General features: G+C 48.0%; 1 protein-coding gene across 5 annotated transcripts in view; it reads right to left on the bottom strand.

Moving 5' to 3' along the window:
* The window catches only part of LOC140405340 (centrosomal protein of 128 kDa-like), a 589746-nt gene extending 569809 nt beyond the window's left edge, over window positions 1–19937 (bottom strand). For 4 of the 5 annotated variants that reach the window (XR_011938602.1, XM_072493643.1, XM_072493633.1 and 1 more), the window contains exons 1-4: window positions 19795–19937; window positions 10180–10343; window positions 9202–9288; window positions 1138–1255 (exon numbers count right to left, since the gene is read on the bottom strand). Coding sequence is in view for 4 of the 5 variants with exons in the window: in XM_072493643.1 (XP_072349744.1) it covers window positions 1138–1255; window positions 9202–9288; window positions 10180–10329 (355 nt within the window). In the remaining variant the exon portion in view is untranslated. The remainder of the gene's footprint in view (window positions 1–1137; window positions 1256–9201; window positions 9289–10179; window positions 10344–19794) is intronic. The other variant, XM_072493651.1, reaches the window with a different exon arrangement.
* Window positions 19938–20192: the final 255 nt, after the last annotated feature.

The following is a 20192-nucleotide window of genomic DNA, read 5'->3' on the forward strand; positions in this document are numbered from 1 at the left end:
GAAAACAAAAGTGAAATACAAAACAAAAAGCACAGACAAAGGTAATACAGTGCGTGTATGGTATATGCAGACTTTCAAAGGGCTTCTGATAAGATGTTTAGACTTCGATGTTTAGCCCAAAATCCTGCAATTTGATGGATTCCACATGAGTTAATTCACCACCACCAAAGAGCTATACCGTAGTTGGACAGGCGGCACTTTATGAAATTAGAACTGGTCATTGATCCAAAAGGAAAAAACAGCCAGGGTTCCCAATTTCATTGGCTGGACAATGAATAGTGCACATAGATGAAGGCAAGGACATTATTAGACTTATGTCTATTATTAGATGTCTCAAATTATTCACTGTCCTGACAACACATGCTATCTAGAATTATCTCTCCGAATAACTTACCCAAGTACATGCAACCAACCAACCTCACCAAACCACATCCCAGTGAGGCTCAACAGTTTTTTAAAACATTAATTCATGGGACATTCGCAAGACCAGCATTTATTGCCTGAGAAGGTGGTGGGTGATCTGTATTTTGAACCGCTGCGCTCCATTTGGTGTAGGAACACCCACAGTGCCGTCAGTAAGGAAGTTCCAGGGTCTTGACCCAGTGACAATGAAGGAACAGCGATATAGTTCCAAGTCATGATGGTGTGCGGCTTGGAGGAAAACTTAAGAGATGGTGGTGTTTCCATGCATCTGCTGCACTTTTCCTACTAGGTGATAAAGGCCGCGAATTTGCATTGTCGGTCAAAAGATCCTCAGTGAATTCCTGCAGTGCATCTTGTAGCTGGTACACACTGCTGTCACTATGCATCAATGATGGAGGACGTGAATATTCAAGATAGTGGATACGGTGTCAATCAAGTGAGCTGCTTTGTCCTGGACAGTATCGAGCTTTGAATGTACTTGGAGCTGCACTCATCCTTGCTTCAGGAGAATACTGGTGCAGAGGAAAATAAATTATAAAATTGGAGCAACTTCATCAGATTTGCTAGCATTTATTCTAGAATCATCCCCCGCCTTTGCAAAGAAGATCAGAGGAGCAACAGCTGCACTACGGCGTTTTGCATCCAATGTCTGCATAGAAATGAAATTGACAGCAGATTATACTCCCCAAAACATAGCATCTTATGCTTCTTTACCTGTTGCTGAGTTACCTTGAAGGTCACTTGTATGAAGGGAAGGAATGGAATGTCCAGAGTTCCTGCTCAACCGCTGACTTCGCAGCTCATCAATAGACTGTTCCAAATCATCTCGTAGCTTCAAATTTCCAAAAAGCAAAACAAAAACTTTAGGTAGAATTTCAGTGGCCTTGGTAACCTTTCAATAGTCTTTGGTAGCCTTATTCAAAATACAATTTCCCCAATTACGACAAAATAAGGTTAAGAGGTATTATATGTCACTTCGGGACCAATTAATTTATTTCATAGCTTAAGAATTTCTAGCAGATCAGCTATGCTGTGTGACGGCACAACGCAGACAATATCATTAAGGAATAAAAGTTACCAGAATATCCATCAAAACAGGGTATAAGGGATTCAGAAGACATTTGATTCAGCAAAATTCCTGGTATTAGTCCAGTAAACATTCTTTGAACTACTTCTAATTCCCTCGAATGCCGCAGTGGAACTCAATCAACCACACTCATGCAGAGCATTCCAGATTTTAACCACTCGCTGCATGAAAATGTTTTTCTCATTTCTCTTCTACTTCTTTTGCAAATTACCTTAAATATGTAGCCTATTGTTGAGGGAAGGAACAGCTTCTCCTTACATACTGTGTCCAGACCGTTCATCATTTGGTATACCAATATCTGCCTTCTTTTCTCCAACGGAAACAGTCCTAACTTCTCCAATCTATCTTCAAAGCTGAAGTTCTTCTTCCCTGGAACCAGTCTCATGAATCGTTTCTGCACTCTCTCCAATGCCATCACATGTTTCCTAATGTGAAACACCCAGACATAATACTCCAGCTGAGGCTGAACTACTGTCTTATACAAGTTCAACATAACCATCTTATTCTTGTACTCTATGCCCCTAATATTACAGACGAGGCATAAGCATGCTTTTTAACCGCTTTCTTGACCTGTCCTGACACCTTCAATGACTTATGCACATGTACACCCAGGTCCCTCTGCACCGACACTCTCTTCCCTTTAGAGTTGCACCCTTTGTTTTACATTGTCTCTCCACGATCTTCCTCCCAAAATTAATCATTTCACATTTCTCCACATTGAACTTCATCTGCCACCTGTCTGCCCATTACACAAACTTGTCTCTGTCCTTTTGAAGTTCCACACTATCCTCCTCACGTTTTATATCTGCAAACTTGTATCTGCTTCCAAGTTTTATATCTGCTAACTTTGAAATTATTCCTTTTACATCAGGGTCTAGGTCATTAATATATAATCAGGAAAAGCATGGATCCAAACACTGATCCCTGGGGACTCCCCTACAAACCTTCCTCTAGCTCAAAAAGCACCATTAACCATCACAGTTCCCTGTCAATCAGCCAATTTTGTGTCCATGTTGCTACTCCCACTTTTATTCTATGAGCTATAGCTTTTCTCACAAGTCTGTCATGCAATACTGTATCAATCAACCTTGTCAAGATCAAACAACCCTCCTTTAAACAATATTTCCACTGATTGGACAATAATTTAAATTATTCATTCTGCAAATTCCCATAAATAAATATTAAACAAGAATCTTTTTTTTTTTTTTTTTAAATAATTTTTATTAAAGTTTTCACTAAATATCAACAACAAAATGTAAAAGGAACCCAGTAGAATCAAGTACAAAACCAAACAAAACCACCCCGTACCCCCCCCCCCCCCGAAGGTTGCTGCTGCTGACCATTGTCTACTGTTCTGCCAGGAAGTCCAAGAACGGTTGCCACCGTCTGAAAAACCCTTGCACCGATCCCCTTAAGGCAAATTTCACCCTCTCCAATTTAATAAACCCCGCCATATCGTTGATCCAGGATTCCACGCTTGGGGGCCGCGCATCCTTCCACTGGAGAAGAATCCTTCGCCGGGCTACCAGGGACGCAAATGCCAGAATACCGGCCTCTTTCACCTCCTGTACGCCCGGCTCCCCTGCAACCCCGAATATTGCGAGCCCCCAGCCCAGTTTGACCCTGGATCCTACCACCCTCGAAACCATCCTCGCTACGCCCTTCCAAAATTTCTCCAGCGCTGGGCATGCCCAGAACATATGGGTGTGGTTTGCTGGGCTCCCTGAGCACCTAACACACCTGTCCTCACGCCCAAAAAAACAGCTCATCCTTGTCCCAGTCATGTGTGCCCTGTGCAGCATCTTAAACTGTATGAGGCTGAGCCTCGCGCACAAAGAGGAAGAGGTCACCCTCCTAAGGGCATCAGCCCACGTCCCCTCCTCGATCTCCTCCCCCAACTCCTCCTCCCACTTACCTTTCAGCTCCTCCACCGAGGCCTCCTCCTCCTCCTGCATCACCTGGTATGTTGCCAAGATCTTCCCCTCTCCAACCCACACCCCCTAGAACACCCTGTCCTGTACCGTGCATGGCAGCAGCAGCGGGAATTCCACCACTTGCCGTCTGGCAAATGCCCTTACCTGTAGATACCGAAAGGTGTTCCCAGGGGGGAGCGCGTACTTCTCCTCCAGCTCACCCAGGCTCGCGAACTTCCCGTCCACAAACAGGTCCCCCAACCTTCTTATCCCTGCCCTGTGCCACCCCGAAAACCCTCCATCTATTTTCCCTGGGACAAACCGGTGGTTCCCCCGTATCGGGGTCCACACCGAGGCCCCGACTTCCCCACTATGCCGCCTCCACTGGCCCCAGATTTTGAGGGTAGCCACCACCACCGGGCTCGTGGTATACCTCATTGGAGGGAGCGGCAGCGTTGCCAGTGCCTCCGGACTCGTACCCTCACAGGACGCCGTCTCCAGCCTCTTCCATGCAGCCCCCTCCATCACCCACATGCGCACCATCGCCGCATTGGCGGCCCAGTAGTACCCACAGAGGTTGGGCAGCGCCAGCCCCGCCCCATCCCTACTCCGCTCCAGGAACACTCTTCTCACCCTCCGAGTCCCTCGCACCCACACAAACCCCGTTATGCTCCTGTTGACCCGGCTAAAGACGACCTTCGGGATAAGAATGGGGAGGCACTTGAACAGGAACAAAAACCTTGGGAGCAACGTCATCTTGACTGACTGTACCCTACCTGCCAGGGACAGCGGCAACGCATCCCACTTCTTAAACTCCTCCTCCATTTGCTCCACCAGCCTCGTGAAATTAAGTCTATGCAGGGCCCCCCAGCTCCTGGCCACCTGGACCCCCAAATACCTGAAGCTCCTCTCCGCCCTTTTTAGTGGGAGCTCACCAATCTCCCTCTCCTGGTCCCCTGGGTGAACCACGAACAACTCGCTCTTCCCCATGTTGAGCTTGTACCCTGAGAAATCCCCGAACTCCGAGGATCCTCATTACCTCCGGCATTCCCCCCACCGGGTCCGCCACATATAGTAGCAAGTCGTCTGCGTAGAGCGACACCCTATGCTCCTCCCCACCCCGCATCAACCCCCTCCAGTTCCTCGACACCCTCAGTGCCATAGCCAGGGGTTCAATCGCCAGTGCGAAAAGCAGGGGGACAGGGGACACCCCTGCCTCGTCCCTCGATGCAACCGTAAGTACTCAGACCTCCTCTTGTTCGTGGCCACACTCGCCATCGGGACCTTGTACAGCAGCTTAACCCACCTGACGAACCCCTCCCCAAACCTCTTCTGCACCTCCCACAAGTACCCCCATTCTACCCTATCGAAGGCCTTCTCAGCGTCCATCGCCACCACTATCTCCGCCTCCCCCTCCCTCACCGGCATCATAATAACGTTCAGGAGCCTCCACGCATTCGCGTTCAACTGCCTCCCCTTCACGAACCCCGTCTGTTCTTCGTGGATAACCTGCGGCACCCAATCCTCAATTCTCGTGGCTAAGACCTTCGCCAGCACCTTGGCATCTATATCTAACAACAAAATCGGCGTGTAAGACCGACATTGCAGGGGATCCTTGTCCCGCTTCATGATCAAGGAGATCAGTGCCCAGGACATCGTCGGGGGCAAGGCCCCCCCCTCCCTTGCCTCATTGAAGGTCCTAACCGGCAACGGGCCCACCAAGTCCACAGATTTTTTGTAGAATTCGACCGGGAAACCGTCCGGCCCCAGTGCCTTCCCCGCCTGCAAGCTCCCTATCCCTTTGGCCAGCTCCTCCAGCCCAATGGGGGCCCCTAATCTCGCCACCAGTCCCTCCTCCACCTTCGGGAACCTCAATTGGTCCAGAAAGCAGCCCATCCCTCCCTCCTCCAGTGGGGGCTCGGACCGATACAGTTCCTCATAAAAGTCCCTGAAGACCCCATTGATGCCAACCCCACTCCGCACCACACTCCCTCCCCTATCCTCAACTCCCCGATCTCCCTAGCTGCATTCCGCTTCCGAAGTTGATGCGCCAGCATCCAGCTTGCCTTTTCCCCATATTCATAAACCGCCCCCTGGGCCTTCCTCCACTGCGCCTCCGCCTTCCTGGTGGTCAACAGGTCGAATTCGGCCTGGAGGCTACGCCTCTCCCTCAACAGACCCTCCTCCGGCACCTCCGCGTACCTCCTGTCTACCCTCACCATCTCCCCCACCAGTCTCTCCCTCTGCTCTCTCCTCTCCTTGTGGCCCTAATGGAGATCAGCTCTCCCCTAACCACTGCCTTCACCTCCTCCCAGACCATCCCCACTCGGACCTCCCAGTTATCGTTGGCCTCCAGGTATCTCTCTCTCTGCTTCCTCGGACCCGTTCGCTCACCACCTCGTCCGCCAACAGCCCCATCTCCAAGCGCCACAACGGGCACTGGTCCGTCTCCTGCCCCAGCTCTACCCAATGCGGGGCGTGATCCGAAATGGCTATCGCCGAGTACTCGGTACCCTCTACTCTTGCTATCAGCGCCCTGCTCAGAACAGAAAAGTCGATCCAGGAGTAGGCCTTATGAACGTGCGAGAAGAATTAAAATTCCCTAGCCCCCGGCCTTGCAAATCTCCAAGGGTCCACCCCTCCCATCTGGTCCATAAGCCCCCCCAGCACTTTGCCGACGCCGGCCTCCTACCCGTCCTAGACCTGGAGCGGTCCAGTGCCGGATCCTGCACCATGTTAAAGTCCCCTCTCATTATCAGGCCCCCCACTTCCAAGTCCGGGATCCGACCCAACATGCGCCGCATAAAACCCGCATCGTCCCAGTTCGGGGCGGACACGTTGACCAGCACCACCCTCTCCCCTTGCAGCTTACCACTTACCGTTATGTACCTGCCGCCATTGTCTGTCACAATGCTCGACGCCTCGAACGACACCCTCTTTCCCACCAAGATCGCCACCCCCCGATTTTTGGCATCCAGCCCCGAATGAAACACCTGACCTACCCACCCCTTCCTCAATCTTACCTGGTCTGCCACCTTCAGGTGTGTCTCCTGGAGCATGACCACATCCGCCTTTAGCCCCTTCAGGTGCGCAAACACCTGGGCCCGCTTAACCAGCCCGTTCAGCCCCCTTACATTCCAGGTTATCAGCCGGATCAGGGGGCTACCCGCCCCCCTCCCCGACTCGCCATAACCCCTCCTCGGCCAGCCACACGCCCGCAACCCATGCCCGGCCCGTTCCCCACAGCGGAAGACCCCCGTCCCAACCCCCTCTACTCGCTCCAGCTCCCCCTTAACCATACCAGCAGCAACCCGGTTCCCCCCCACCCCCCCCTCCAGCTAGGACCCCTCCCTAGCTGCTTTGCTCCCCCCATTGCACTCCCGCAAGTCAACTGACTCCAACTGACCCTGGCCACTCCCGCCTCTCCTTCGATTCCTCCCATTGTGGGACATATCATCCTCCTCCTCCATTACCCATCAGCAGGCGCTCTGCCTCCCCCTTCCATCCCAAGCGCAGGAAACAACCCTCACTTCCCCGCCCCGGCCCCGCCCCCTCCAGCGCGGGAAAAAGCTCGCGCTTTCCACCTGCCCGGCCCCACCTCCTCTGGCGCAGCTCCTTTTACAGGCGCGGGGCCCCACCTTCCCGCGCGGGGCCCCATCCCCCCTAGCGGCCATCCACCCTACCGGCCATCCACCCCCTACTCCGTTTATTTGCCCCCCCCCTCCAAGAGCCAACCCGACAGACCCAACCAAACCAGTGCCCAACACATCCAAACCACCCACACCGAACCAAAAAGAAACAAGAACAAAAAACCCCCCCTCAAAATGTAACACAGCAACAACAAGCCCCGACATCCCCACGCCCGACCCTCAGTTTGTGTCCAGCTTCTCAGCCTGAACAAAGACCCACGCCTCCTCCGGGGACACAAAATAATGGTGCCGGTCCTTGTAGGTGGCCCACAGTCGCACCGGCTGCAGCATGCCAAACTTCACCCCCTTCCTGTGCAGCACCGCCTTCGCCCGGTTGTACCCTGCCCTCTTCTTCGCTACCTCCGCGCTCCAGTCCTGATATATTCGAACCTCCGCGTTCTCCCACCTGCTGCTCCTCTCTTTCTTGGCCCACCTGAGTACGCACTCCCGATCAGCGAACCGATGAAACCGCACCAGCACCGCCCGCGGCAGCTCGTTTTCCTTGGGCCTCCTCGCCAACACTCCCTGCGCCCCTTCCAGCTCCAGGGACCCCTGGAAGGACCCCGCTCCCATCTGTGAGTTTAACATGGTGACCACATAGGCCCCCACGTCCGACCCCTCCAGCCCCTCCGGGAGGCTCAGGATCCGCAGATTCTTCCGCCTCGACCGGTTCTCCATCTCCTCGAACCGTTCCTGCCATTTCTTGTGGAGCGCCTCGTGCGCCTCCACCTTTACCGCTAGGCCCAAGATCTCGTTATCGTTATCAGAGATCTTTTGTCGGACCTCGCAGATCGCCACCCCCTGGGCCGTCTGGGTCTCCAGCAGCTTATCAATAGAAGCCTTCATCGGCTCCAGCAGGTCCGCTTTGAGCTCCCTGAAGCAGCGCTGGATAACCTCCTACTGCTCCTGCATCCACGCTGCATGGTCCCCGCCCGCCGCCATCTTGCTCTTCTTCCCTCGCACTTTCTTTGGGTTCACCACCACTTTTTTTAGTCGCCCCGCTCCTGGTCCAAGCCATACACTGTCAAGGGAATGCTGCAGTCTTCTTCCCACACCGGGAAAATTCATAAAAATGCCATTGGGGGCCCTGAAAAGAGCCCAAAAGTCTGTTCCAAGCGGGAGCTGCCGAACGTGCAACTTAGCTCTGCATAGTCACAACCAGAAGTCTTAAATAAGAATCTTTACAATTCAAAAGACAGATCTGTCAAATCCTTGAATTTGCTCCCAAAAATCCTCTCAATGCCTTCAATCCAAATTGGGACTATCCCAAATTTTACTTTGTTAAAACAAAAGTTATTGGAGAACAGTGTTGTACCAGCTTTGACAAAGAGTCATCAGACTCGAAACGTTAGCTCTTTTCACTCCCTACAGATGCTGCCAGACTTGCTGAGATTTTCCAGCATTTCCTCTTTCGTTTCAGATTCCAGCATCCGCAGTAATTTGCTTTTATCCAGTGTCGTACCAGCCACTGCTCTCCCGGTTTACTACAATACAGCACCCCTCTGTAGATCAACACAAAACTAAACGCAACTCCAGATTCCAGCTTTCTCCACAAACATGCAATGTTGATCATCATAGATCAGTATCAACCTAATTGGCTAGCCTTTGGTACGATTGATTGATTAATTAATTATCAGCACACATTCTCTCCTGGGGTAGACCCAACGTGAAGCCAGTACATCAGGCAGCAGCTAACAAGTCACAATAAAAGAAACACCCCATCCTCCACCACATGCCTCCCTCCCCACTTCCCACATGGGCCCCACTAGAACAATCAAGATCAGGATTTTTGCTGCAGTAAGCATGTATTTGCCTTCAGCTCCATCATGCTAATATAAAAGTACCTCAGAGGATGTAGTAAATAAGGGATTAACCACCGAGGGGGGTGAGATAATTAAAGACAATATGAAATGCCCTTCCCATGCAAGTGTGGTCTTCTCGCTACCAGAACTGCAGAACTTTCAGACCAGATTGCTCACCCACTCTCACTGTTGCCGAATATTTGGCACTGGCTTACAGAAAGGAACAGGGGTAGGAGAAGCCAGAGCGACCACTCTTATAAGATTACTTATCTCTCGCAAGAACATACCTGTGCCACTGTGTCCATTTGTTCATTGGTATAGCCTCTATACCGCCCCAGCATTCGATCAACACTCGTGAGGTCTCGACTGGTATCCTGAAACGTATTCAACGTCAAACATCAAAAAGCCCTCGAGCAGAAATGGAGTAACTGCTAAGGCTGATTTCAATCGTTTAAAATGGACAAAGAAATCCACTTAAAATAAAAAAATCACAATCTCTTTATCAGTATCATTGGAGAATACTCCCCAAGTTAGACATAACTCCAAATCTGCCGCAGCGAATTCCGCACAATCTCAGTCGGGCTGTCTCAGAGGCATTGAAATTAATTAGCTGAAATTCTTCTCAAGATTTTAAACGGGATAATCATGTAATAGTTGCTTATTAGAGCAGAGTCAATTGTACAGAGATGTATTAAAAAGGCAATTATAAAAGTATTGACATAAATGAGGAATTAGATTCCTAACAACATCGCAAGCTCTCAATAACACTCTCAAAACCTCTTAGCACAAATCTCACTAGTCTCACCTAGCACTCAATCTCTCCAGATAACTGATCATTCAAAGGGAACAGCTCCACTCAACAGATCTATTGGGAGCATGCAGACACCATTTGACATCCCTATCTTAATTTCTGAAAATTCATACTAATCCATTTTTAAAAAAATTTCCATTAACTCTAAATGGTCCTGTATTTCAATTAATATATGTTTGATTTACATTTTTTTGCAATTTTAGGGGGTCACAGACATTTCACTGAAAGGTCTTGCTGTTGTCGTCACTCATCCAGCACACTAACAGTTGCAGTCATGTCCGTGAATTGGCAACACACCCATTTCCCTCATTTAAATTTATATAACTCACCGCCGCCACTCCCCCAAGTGTTTCCTTTGCATTTTTAATTTTCGGGCAAACACTGCAGAAAATGCAACATCAGGTGCCAAGTATAATGAATCAAGATTAGGAAGTTTTGAAATCCAACACAATACCTGCAAAGTGCTTGCTAATGTGTCTATTTTTTCAGACACATCACCAACATTGTGCATTCTGCTCCTTCCCTTAGCTGTTGCCTTCAGTGGACTTTGCCGCCTAGAAAAACTCCGAAGGCGCGTGTCCGAGTCACTCGATGAGTCCGCCATAAGTACACTGCAGCCTGCAAACAAAATGGGTAAAATGAGATGGGAGTTTTCTAACCCGATTGAACAAGATGCAAGGAAGGTCTTCATGCCCAGAAGAGAAAACTGCTTGCACAAATGGGGAAAGGAAAAGAAAATTGAAAATCTGCTATTACGACTAAGTAAGTTAGTGCATTTTGACCTTTCAAGGCCATGTGCATCCTTTAGGCGAGAAGGGACTGCAGGCCAGGGGAAGATTGGACTGGGACATGTAGACATAATTCAGCCCTGGTGTGAAGCCAGACTTTCTCTCCTTGGTTTTGTATTTCTAATATAAATCCCCATGTCCACATTTATAATGGCAACTGTCAATCTCAACATCCTGTGATCATAGCCTCCCATCACTGATGATACTGCAGCGTCCCATTGGACAGGATGGAATTACATCATTGAAGATTTACATAGACAAGTTCCCATTATAAATGTGGACACTGTTATTTGTAATGGGACAAGTAGGTAGTTAAGGGCTGTTCTATACTGCAGGTACAAGGCACACCAACCTTCTCAAAGGCAATTATGGATGACCAACAAATGCTGACCTTGTCAGTAATACTCACACCCCACGAAAGAAAACAAAATAACTTTATAGTTCATCTACTGTGGCAATACTCATAAGTAGTCCATGTTTTTAATGTTGCAACCCTGTCACAATGAAGTGCAAGTTCCAGTTATAACTGAGAGAAGCTGTTATTAGTTGAAGAAAGTTAGGGCATTAATTTTAGGTATATATTAGAATTGGTTTCGGGGAGAGGGTTGGTGCAGGGTTGGCAGGGAAGGAAAGGGAGCTCATGCTCTCTGCGTTTTGAGAATAAACCTTTGTTAAGGAAGGACTGGTTCCAGATTCCTCCTTTGCTCAGTAAACGAGCCGTGAGTTTTAACACCGGTCACAGTTGTAAAGTATAACCATCTGCACCACGTGGTGAGCGGTCAAAGCCTCATTAGTTGCCACTGATAAAAAGGACCAAAGTTTTGGGGGAAAAGCTTTGAAGGAGGCAACGGGTGCAAGTACGCTCCTCTCTCCACAAAAGTTCTAGGGCTCGCATTTGAACGCCTCCACATTCCCCCATGCCTAACTAGTTCAGCAGTGCAGTATTTCTCACCCTACAACCAATGAACAGCAGTGGCCAGCTCTCGATTTCCAACAGCCAAATCTCAAGGCATAGAGTATGCAGATATGGAGTCAACCTTGTCACTGCAATACATTTTAAGAAATCGACGAGGTGGCATTTGTCTCTCCTGTGCAAAAACTGAACTAATTAGTCAGTGAGTTTGAGCTGCTACCAAGAGATAGACATGGCAATTTGTTTCAATTCACTCTGATCTAGAGCATAGAACATGAAACATAGAACATACAGTGCAGAAGGAGGCCATTCGGCCCATCGAGTCTGCACTGACCCACATTAAGCCCTCACTTCCACCCTATCCCTGTAACCCAATAACCCCTCCTAACCTTTTTGGACACTAAGGGCAATTTAGCATGGCCAATCCACCTAACCTGCATGTCTTTGGACTGTGGGAGGAAACCGGAGGATACCCACGCAGACACAGGGAGAACGTGCAGACTCCGCACAGACAGTGACCCAGCGGGGAATCGAACCTGGGACCCTGGTGCTGTGAAGCCACAGTGCTATATACTTGTGCTACCGTGCTGCCCAAACTAATCACCGCTATTCAAAATAAGCATGCCAAATTCATCTTCCACAATAAGTGCATCAGATGCTGAAATAGGTAGATGCACATGTGCACACAACACGCACACACACAAACCATTACACAAAATTCTCGGTTAAAACATAATTCATAGAATCCCTACAGTGCAGAAGGCGGCCATTCTGCCCATCGAGGCTGCACCAACCCTCTGAAACAGCGCCCTACCTAGGCCCACTCCCCCACCTAACCTTTGGAAGCAAAGTGGCAATTTAGCATGGCAAATCCACCTAACCTGCACATCTTCGGCATGGAACATTTTCTCATTCACAGCTAAACAACATAGTAGGGGCTGGTTTAGCACAGTGGGCAGAGAGAGAGAGAGAGAAGGAAGAGAGAGAGAGAAATTATACTTTTTTTCTCAATGCCATATGTTATGATCGGAAAAGCACCACCTTAAAAGGTGGTTGAAGCAGATTTAATAGTAACTTCCAACGGGGAAATTGGAGAAATATTCAAAAAAGAAATAATTGCAGGGAAGTGAATAGACCTTTCAAAGAGTCAGCATAGGCACAATGGACTAAATGGCCTCTTTCTACGCTGTACAATTCTATGACTCTAACCTGGAGAGATCGGTGTTGGTCTGATGAATGGCACTCATTGCTTAATGTGCACAAATGCAATGGAAAAGGATAATAAATAGTGCCGATATAAACGGTATTATTCAACACAACACAAGAGATGGATTTCGATATACCAAGGATAAAACATTGCAGCAACAATGTGCAGCAGCTATAAAAGCACCCATCAAGATGTTGGACTGCCTAGCCAGAGGAAAAATGAACAAAATTCAGGAAGCAGTTCTGAACTGGTGCAGAGAATTGCTCTAGCCCTCAAACGGAGTATTCTTAATGTCAATGACATCTAGCCATGGGAGAGGTTACAACAACAAAATGGACAACAGGAATTAGGCCACAACACGATTTAGGAGCAGAGAGCTGCCAGGAATATTTACACTGAAGATAAGGCTCAAGGATGATGTTGACACAAAACTGACAGCACGGAAACAGGTCACCTGGCCCAACTGATCCTTGCCAGTGTTTACTTTCCACACGGGCCTCGTCCCACCCCCCCCCTTTTCAACATAACCTTCTATGTGGAAGCATTAGAAAGGGTGCAGAGATTTACCAGGATGTTGCCTGGTATGGAGGGAAGATCTTATGAGGAAAGGCTGAGGGACTTGAGGCTGTTTTCGTTAGAGAGAAGGTCAAGAGGTGACTTAATAGAGGCATACAAGATGATCAGAGGATTAGATAGGGTGGACAGTGTGAGCCTTTTTCCACGGATGGTGATGGCTAGCACGAGGGGACATAGCTTTAAATTGAGGGGAAATAGATATAGAAGATGTCAGAGGTATGTTCTTTACTCAGAGTAGTACGGGAGTAGTACGGGCATGGAATGCCCTGCCAGCAACAGTAGTGGACTCGCCAACATTAAGGGCATGTAAATGGTCATTAGATAAACATATGGATGAGAATGGAATAGTGTAGATGGGCTTTAGATTGGTTTCACAGGTCGGCGCAACATCGAGGGCCGAAGGGCCTGTACTGCGCTGTAATGTTCTATTGTTCTATTCCTTTCTCCCTCATATGTTTATCTAGCCTCCCTTTGAATGCATCAATGTGATTTGCCTGAACCAGTTATTGGACTAGTGAGTTCCAAGATTTTTCTCCTACACTTCCCATTGACTTTATTGGTGACTATTTTGTAGAGGTTTTCTCATAAAGACCATCCAAATGGACCTTAAATGAGTATTTGCACCTTCCAATGGTGCTGTTAAATCCACCTCGAATAAAATGCACATACCAAGCAAAGCAATACTACAGAAAAACTAGTTTTGATTATGCAAACTTTGCTATCAACTATTTTATGGTAATGCTTAAGTATCCAGTCTGCTCCACAAGTAAGGGAGATCTGCATCACTCACTCAGAACAATTACTTCAGATTTATTAAGCCATCATCATTCAAGGGATAAAATGCTGCCATTCCCATTTTTGATATAGAAATTCACAGAGATATTAAGAGGTTAAATGGACTTTAATGTCTTATGTTCGAAATGTCCTTATCTGGCCGAGTAAGACAGAAGCACAAGAATTATAGAACAAAAGTAGGCCATTCAACCCAGGACATCAATGCTAGCCCTTCAAACTGAAACAACCTTCTTGAATGCCTTTTCCACTGCTTTCTTTACTTGCTTGCTTTTTTAAAAAAATACTGACATTTAATTCTCTGCCTCAATAACTTCTAAACCTACCTTGACAAATGTCACCGTGACAAGACACTACATGCTGCTAATCTTGTGCAAGGGAAAAAATGTTTAACGTGTTCTCCCATTCTCGAGCTCATGCTATCCTGGTATTTGTTTCCAGTTGTTGAGGAATTATTTTTTTAAAATCACTTATCCTGTCAAAACCTTAAATTTTACAGGTTCCTGTTAGATTTCCCCTTAATTTTGTTCCTTTCAGTATAAAAAGACTCAAATGTTCATGACTTGCTTCATAACTGTAGCCCTTTAGCCATGGACAATCTTCACTGTAACCTGTACAGGGCTCCAAAATATTCCTAAATAAACCCTTAACCTTTTTCATTCATTCAAGGGATGTGGGCCTCACTGGCTAAGTCAGCATTTATTGCCCATCCCCAATTGGACTGCTGCAGTCCAAGTTGTGCAGGAACACCCACATTGCTGTTAGGGAGGGAGTTCCAGGATTTTGACCCAGTGACATTGAAGGAACGACAATACATTTCCAAGTCATGCCGGTAAATGACATGGAGGGGAACTTCCAGGTGGTGGTGTTCCCATGTATCTGCTGTTTTTATCCTTCTGGATGGCAGCAGTCATGCATTTGGAAGGTGCTGTCTAAGGAACCTTGGTGAGTTCCTGAAGTGCATCCTATAGACGGTACACACAACTGCTACTATTCATGGTGGTGGAGGGAGTGAATGTTTATATGGGTTGGGTGCCAATCAAACATACTGCTTTGTCCTAAATGGTGTTGAGCTTTGAGTGTCATTGGAACTGCACTCATCCAGGCAAGTGGAGAGTATTCCATTACACTCCTGACTTGTGCCTTGTAGATGGTGAACAGGAGTTGGGAGTCAGGAGGGGAGTTACTTGCTACAGGACTTCTAGCCTCTTGTAGCCACAGTATTTATATGGCTTGTCAAGTTCAGTTCCTGGTCGATGTAACGCCCAGGATGTTGATGGTGGGGTATTCAGCTATGGTTAGATTTTCTCTTGTTGGAGATGGTCATTGCCTGGCACTTGTGTGGCATGAATGTTACTTTCCACTTGTCAGCCAATGCCTGGATATTGTCTGCTACTATTGGACATGGACTGCTACAGTATCTGAGGAGTCACGAATGGTGCTGAACATTGTGCAGTCATCTGCAAACATTCCAACTTCTGACCTTCTGATGGAAGGAAAGTCATTAATGAAGCATCTGAAGATGGACCTAGGACACTACCCTGAGGAACTCCTGCAATGATGCCCTGGAGTGGAGACGACAGACCTCCTACAGCCAAAACCATCTTCCTTTGTGGCTGGTATAACTTCAATCAGTGGAGTGTTTCCCCCCCCCGATTCAGCCACCTGCTATTCTGAGGACATCCAGAGAAGGCCAAGATGGATCACCCACTTGCTACTTCTGGCTGAAGATTGTATATATGAACATACAAAACAGGAGCAGAAGTAGGCCATTCAACCCCTCAAGCCTGCTTCACCATTCAGTAAGATCACGGCTGATCTATCTATGTTGAGTTCCATACACTGAAAATGTTTGATTCCCTTTTCAAACAAGAATCTATCTACCCCTGCCCTAAAAATATTTAGTGATCCCGTTTCCACTGCCTTCTGAGGCAGAGAGTACCAATGTCGCACAGAGAACAAATTCTCCTCATCTCTGTCCAAAAAGGGCATCCCCTAATTTTAAAAGAGTGTACCCTAGTTCTGGACTCACCCACAAGAGGGAAACATCCTTTCAATGTCCACCCTGTCAAGACCATTCAGGATCTTATATACTTCAATGAAGTCACCCTCCACTCTTCTAAACTCCAGTGGAAACAAGACCAGTCTGTCCAACACTTCCTCGTAAGACAACCGGCTCATTCCAGGTATCAATCTAGCAAGCCTCCTCTGAGCCACCTCCAATGAATTTATATCCTTCTTTAAATAAGGAGACCAATAATGCACAGTGTTCGAGATAAGGTCTCAACAAGCCCAGTATAACTGAAGCATAACATCCTTATTTTTGTGTTCAATTCCTCTCATAATAAAGGATAGCATTCCAATAGCCTTCCGGCTGCACCTGTATAGTAAACTTTTGTGACTCATGCATGATAACACCTGGGATCCCCCTGTACCTCAGCATTCTGCAGTTGTTCTCCATTTAAGTCACTGGTTTTTTTTAATTCTTCCTGCCAAAGTGAACAAAACAGCAAATGCTTCAGCCCGATCTTTTGCACTGACGTGCTGGGCTCTCCCAGCATTGAGGATGAGAATATTTGTGGAGCCTCCTCCTCCAATGAGTTGTTGAATTGTCCAGCCACTGCATGGCTGGATGTGGCAGGACGAATCACTTCACTCTGCCTATCACTTGCTTCTTGTGTTATTTGGCATGTTAGTCCTGTGTTGCAGCTTCACCAGGTTGACACCTCATTTTTAGGTATGCCTGGTAGTGATTGCTCCTCGTTTGCCATCCAGAACTCTTCATTGAACCAGAGTTACCGTCGGCTTGGTTTTAATGGTAAAGTGAAGGATATGGCAGGCTATGAGGTTAGATTGGAGTGCAATTGGGCAGCATGGTGGTGCAGTGGATAGCACTGGGACTACGGCGCTGAGGACGCGGGTTCAAATCCCAGCCCTGGGTCACTGCCCGTTTGGAGTTTCCACATTCTCCCCGTGTCTGCATGGGTTTCACCCCACAACCCAAAGATGTGCAGGTTAGGTGGATTGGCCATGCCAAATTGCCCCTTAATTGGAAAAAAATAATAACTGGGTACTCTAAATTATATATATATATTTTTTAATTTTTAAAGATTGGAGTACAATTCTGCTACTGATGACCCACAGCATCTCCTGGTTGCCTAGTCTTGAGTTTAGCACCTTGATAGTGCCACACAACATGAGGGAGGGAAGCTTTGATGTGAGGACAAGACTGTCTCCACAAGGGCTGCACAGTGGTCGCTCCTACTGAAACTGTCATGGACAGATGTTTCTGTGGCAGGCAGGTTGATTAGGGAGAGGTCAAATATGTTTTTCTCTCATCACCTGCTACATACCCATTCTAGCAGCCTGATCATCTACCAGCTCGGTCAGCATTGGTGCTACCGAGTCACTCTTGGTGATGGACGTTGAAGTCCCCCAGCCAGCATATATTCTGTGCCAGCCACCCTCAGTGCTTCCTCCAAGTGGTGCTCAACATAGAGTATTGATTCATCAGCTGAGGAGGGGGTATGTGGCAATCAGGAGGCCTCCTTGCCCACATTTAACCTGAAGCCATGAGACTTCATGAAGTCTGGAGTCGGTGTTGAGGACTCCCAAGGCAACCCCCTCCTGATTGTATTGCACTATGCTGGGTCTGTCCTGTCAGTGGGATGGTGATGGTGGTGTCTGATTCCATAAAGTAAAGTATGATTCCATGAGTATGCCCATGTCAGGCTGTTGCTTGGCTCGTCTGTGGGACAGCTCTTCTAACTTTGGCACAAGCTGCCAGATGGTAGACAGGAGGACTTTACAGGGTAAACTGGGTTGAGTTTGTAGTTGTCATTTCAGGTAACTATGTCGATACTGGGTGGCCCATCTCATTTCCTCCCTTTGAGACTCTAGCAGTTTGGTACAACGGAGTGGTTTGTGAAGCCATTTCAGGAGGCAGTTAAAAGGCAACCACACGACCGTGGATCTGGAGGCACACGCAGGCCAGGCTGGGTAAGGACAGATTTCCTTCCCTAAATACATTAGTGAACCAGATAGGTTTTACAACAATCAACAATGATTTCATGGTCATCATTAGACTTTTAATTCAAGATTTTTTTCATTGCATTCAAATTACACCACCTCGTGGTGGGATGTGAACCCAAGTCCGCAGAGTATTACACCGGGTCTCTGGATTACTCCACTACCGCTAATACGCCACCAATAAGAGCTGGCTGACTGATCAGGACCACGCTTTGCTCTGCAGAGGTATTTGGGGCTCAACCCACACCTATCCTCTTCATCACTCTTAAAAATATCACGGCCGAGAATATCTTAGTTTCCAGACAAACATCAAGTCAAGCCAAACTGTGATCAAGGCTACAACATATCCTTCCACGCTAATTTGTGAATTGATGCAAATTTTGTTCTAATAACTGGAATCTCCGCTGTGGCTGGGTGGGTAGCACTCTTGCCTGAGTCACAAGGTTCTAGGTTCAAATTCCACTCCAAGGCCTGAGCACAATAATCAAGCCCGTCACTCCAGTGCAGCGTTGAAGAGGTGCTGCACCATCAGAGGTGTCATGTCTCAGATGAGACAATAAATTGAGGCTGCATCTCCAAAACAGATTATCTGGTCTTTAGCAGCAGTTTGGGGAAATTCACTAAGTGCAAATTAGCTGCTGCACTTCCTACACTTGTGTGAAAAGCTCAATATCCATTAGAGTCTTCCCTTCTTTCATCAACATTTTAATTTAGGGGCAGGTTTACAATAGCAGAGATGGGAGGAGTGTATGCCAAAGTAATTGAATTTTAAAAAGATTTATAACGCCATTCACAACTGCAGGATGTCCTGAAGTGCTTTAAAGCCAATAAGTACTTTTTTGAAGTTGAGATATATTACAAAGTAGGAAACACATCAATTAATAAGCACATGGAAAATCCCAATGTGATGATGTCCCAAAAATGCATCTTTTGTGATGTTGATTGCAGGTTAGATATTGGCCTGCCACCAGGGACAACTCCCCTGCTCTTCTTAGAAATAGTGTCAGAGGAGCTTTTACACGACCCAAAGAAGCAAAAGGGGGCAGTTTAAAGTCTTGATCATTCCACCCAGGAAAGCAGACAAGGCCTCAGTTTAATGTCTCACTCAAAAGACAAAACCACTCCCTCAGTACCAGTATTTGGGAGTGTCGGCATTGGGAGTGTCAGCCTTGACTTGCTGAGAATCATTACACCTCAGACCATTCAGCCCACCATGTCTGTGCCAGCCCTCTGAATAAAAAATGCACCCAGTGCCATTTCCCTACCTTCTCCCCACATTCTTCCTTTGCAGGTAACAATCCAATTTCCTCCTAAACACCTCAGTTGAACCTTGCCTCCACCACACTCTCTGGCAGCGCATTCCAGATCTTAAACACTCAGAATCACACAAAAGTACAGTGCAGATAAGTACAGTCTTTCAGCCCATCGGGTCTGCACCAACACATGCGCCTCGGTTTCCCCTGTCTCCACAACCTCTTTTGCCAATGATGCCGGCACTGGGCTGGGGTGGGCACAGTAAGAAGTCTTACAACACCAGGTTGAAGTGCAACAGGTTTATTTGGAATCACGAGCTATTGGAGAGCAGCTCCTTCCTCAGGTCAGTTTCTAAACACAGGCAGAAAGCAGAGACAAGACTGCTTTCCACTCACTCACTCAGGTGACTACTCCAGGCCTGGCTCTGCCCTGACAGGCAATGGGAACACCGAGACCCTCTTATTTATTGACATTAACTGTCGGAGGGGCGTTCGTTGGAGGAGCCGTTACCTTTAACTCGCCGCAAGGAGCCATCCCGCCCGCGCTCGCCCGTCCTCGGCCACCAGCATCCTGGGCCAACCGGCCGCCCTCACAGCCCCAGCCGCCGCCAGGGGAGAAGCGTCTATGGCAACTTGAAATGTCCGCCTTCGGGCCGGCCGGGGACCCGCCGCGCGGCCCGCTGGGAAGTGTAGTCCCCGCGGCCGCGGCCGAGGGAGCAGGAGGAGGGAGGAGAGACTACAAATCCCAGAGGGCACCGCGGGCCGGCCGGCAGGTGTCCCGCTTCAATGCCTGCTCAGAAATTGCGCCAAACGTCCCGCCTCCTGCCCCTGCCCCCATCCAGAGAGAGGCGCCAGAGTGCAGCTTCAGAGCGCTAACTCTATCTCACTCCCTAGCTGGCAAGCTGCACA

Source organism: Scyliorhinus torazame, chromosome 2 (genome assembly GCF_047496885.1).
Source record: "Scyliorhinus torazame isolate Kashiwa2021f chromosome 2, sScyTor2.1, whole genome shotgun sequence".
In the NCBI taxonomy this organism is placed as follows: Eukaryota; Metazoa; Chordata; class Chondrichthyes; order Carcharhiniformes; family Scyliorhinidae; genus Scyliorhinus; species Scyliorhinus torazame.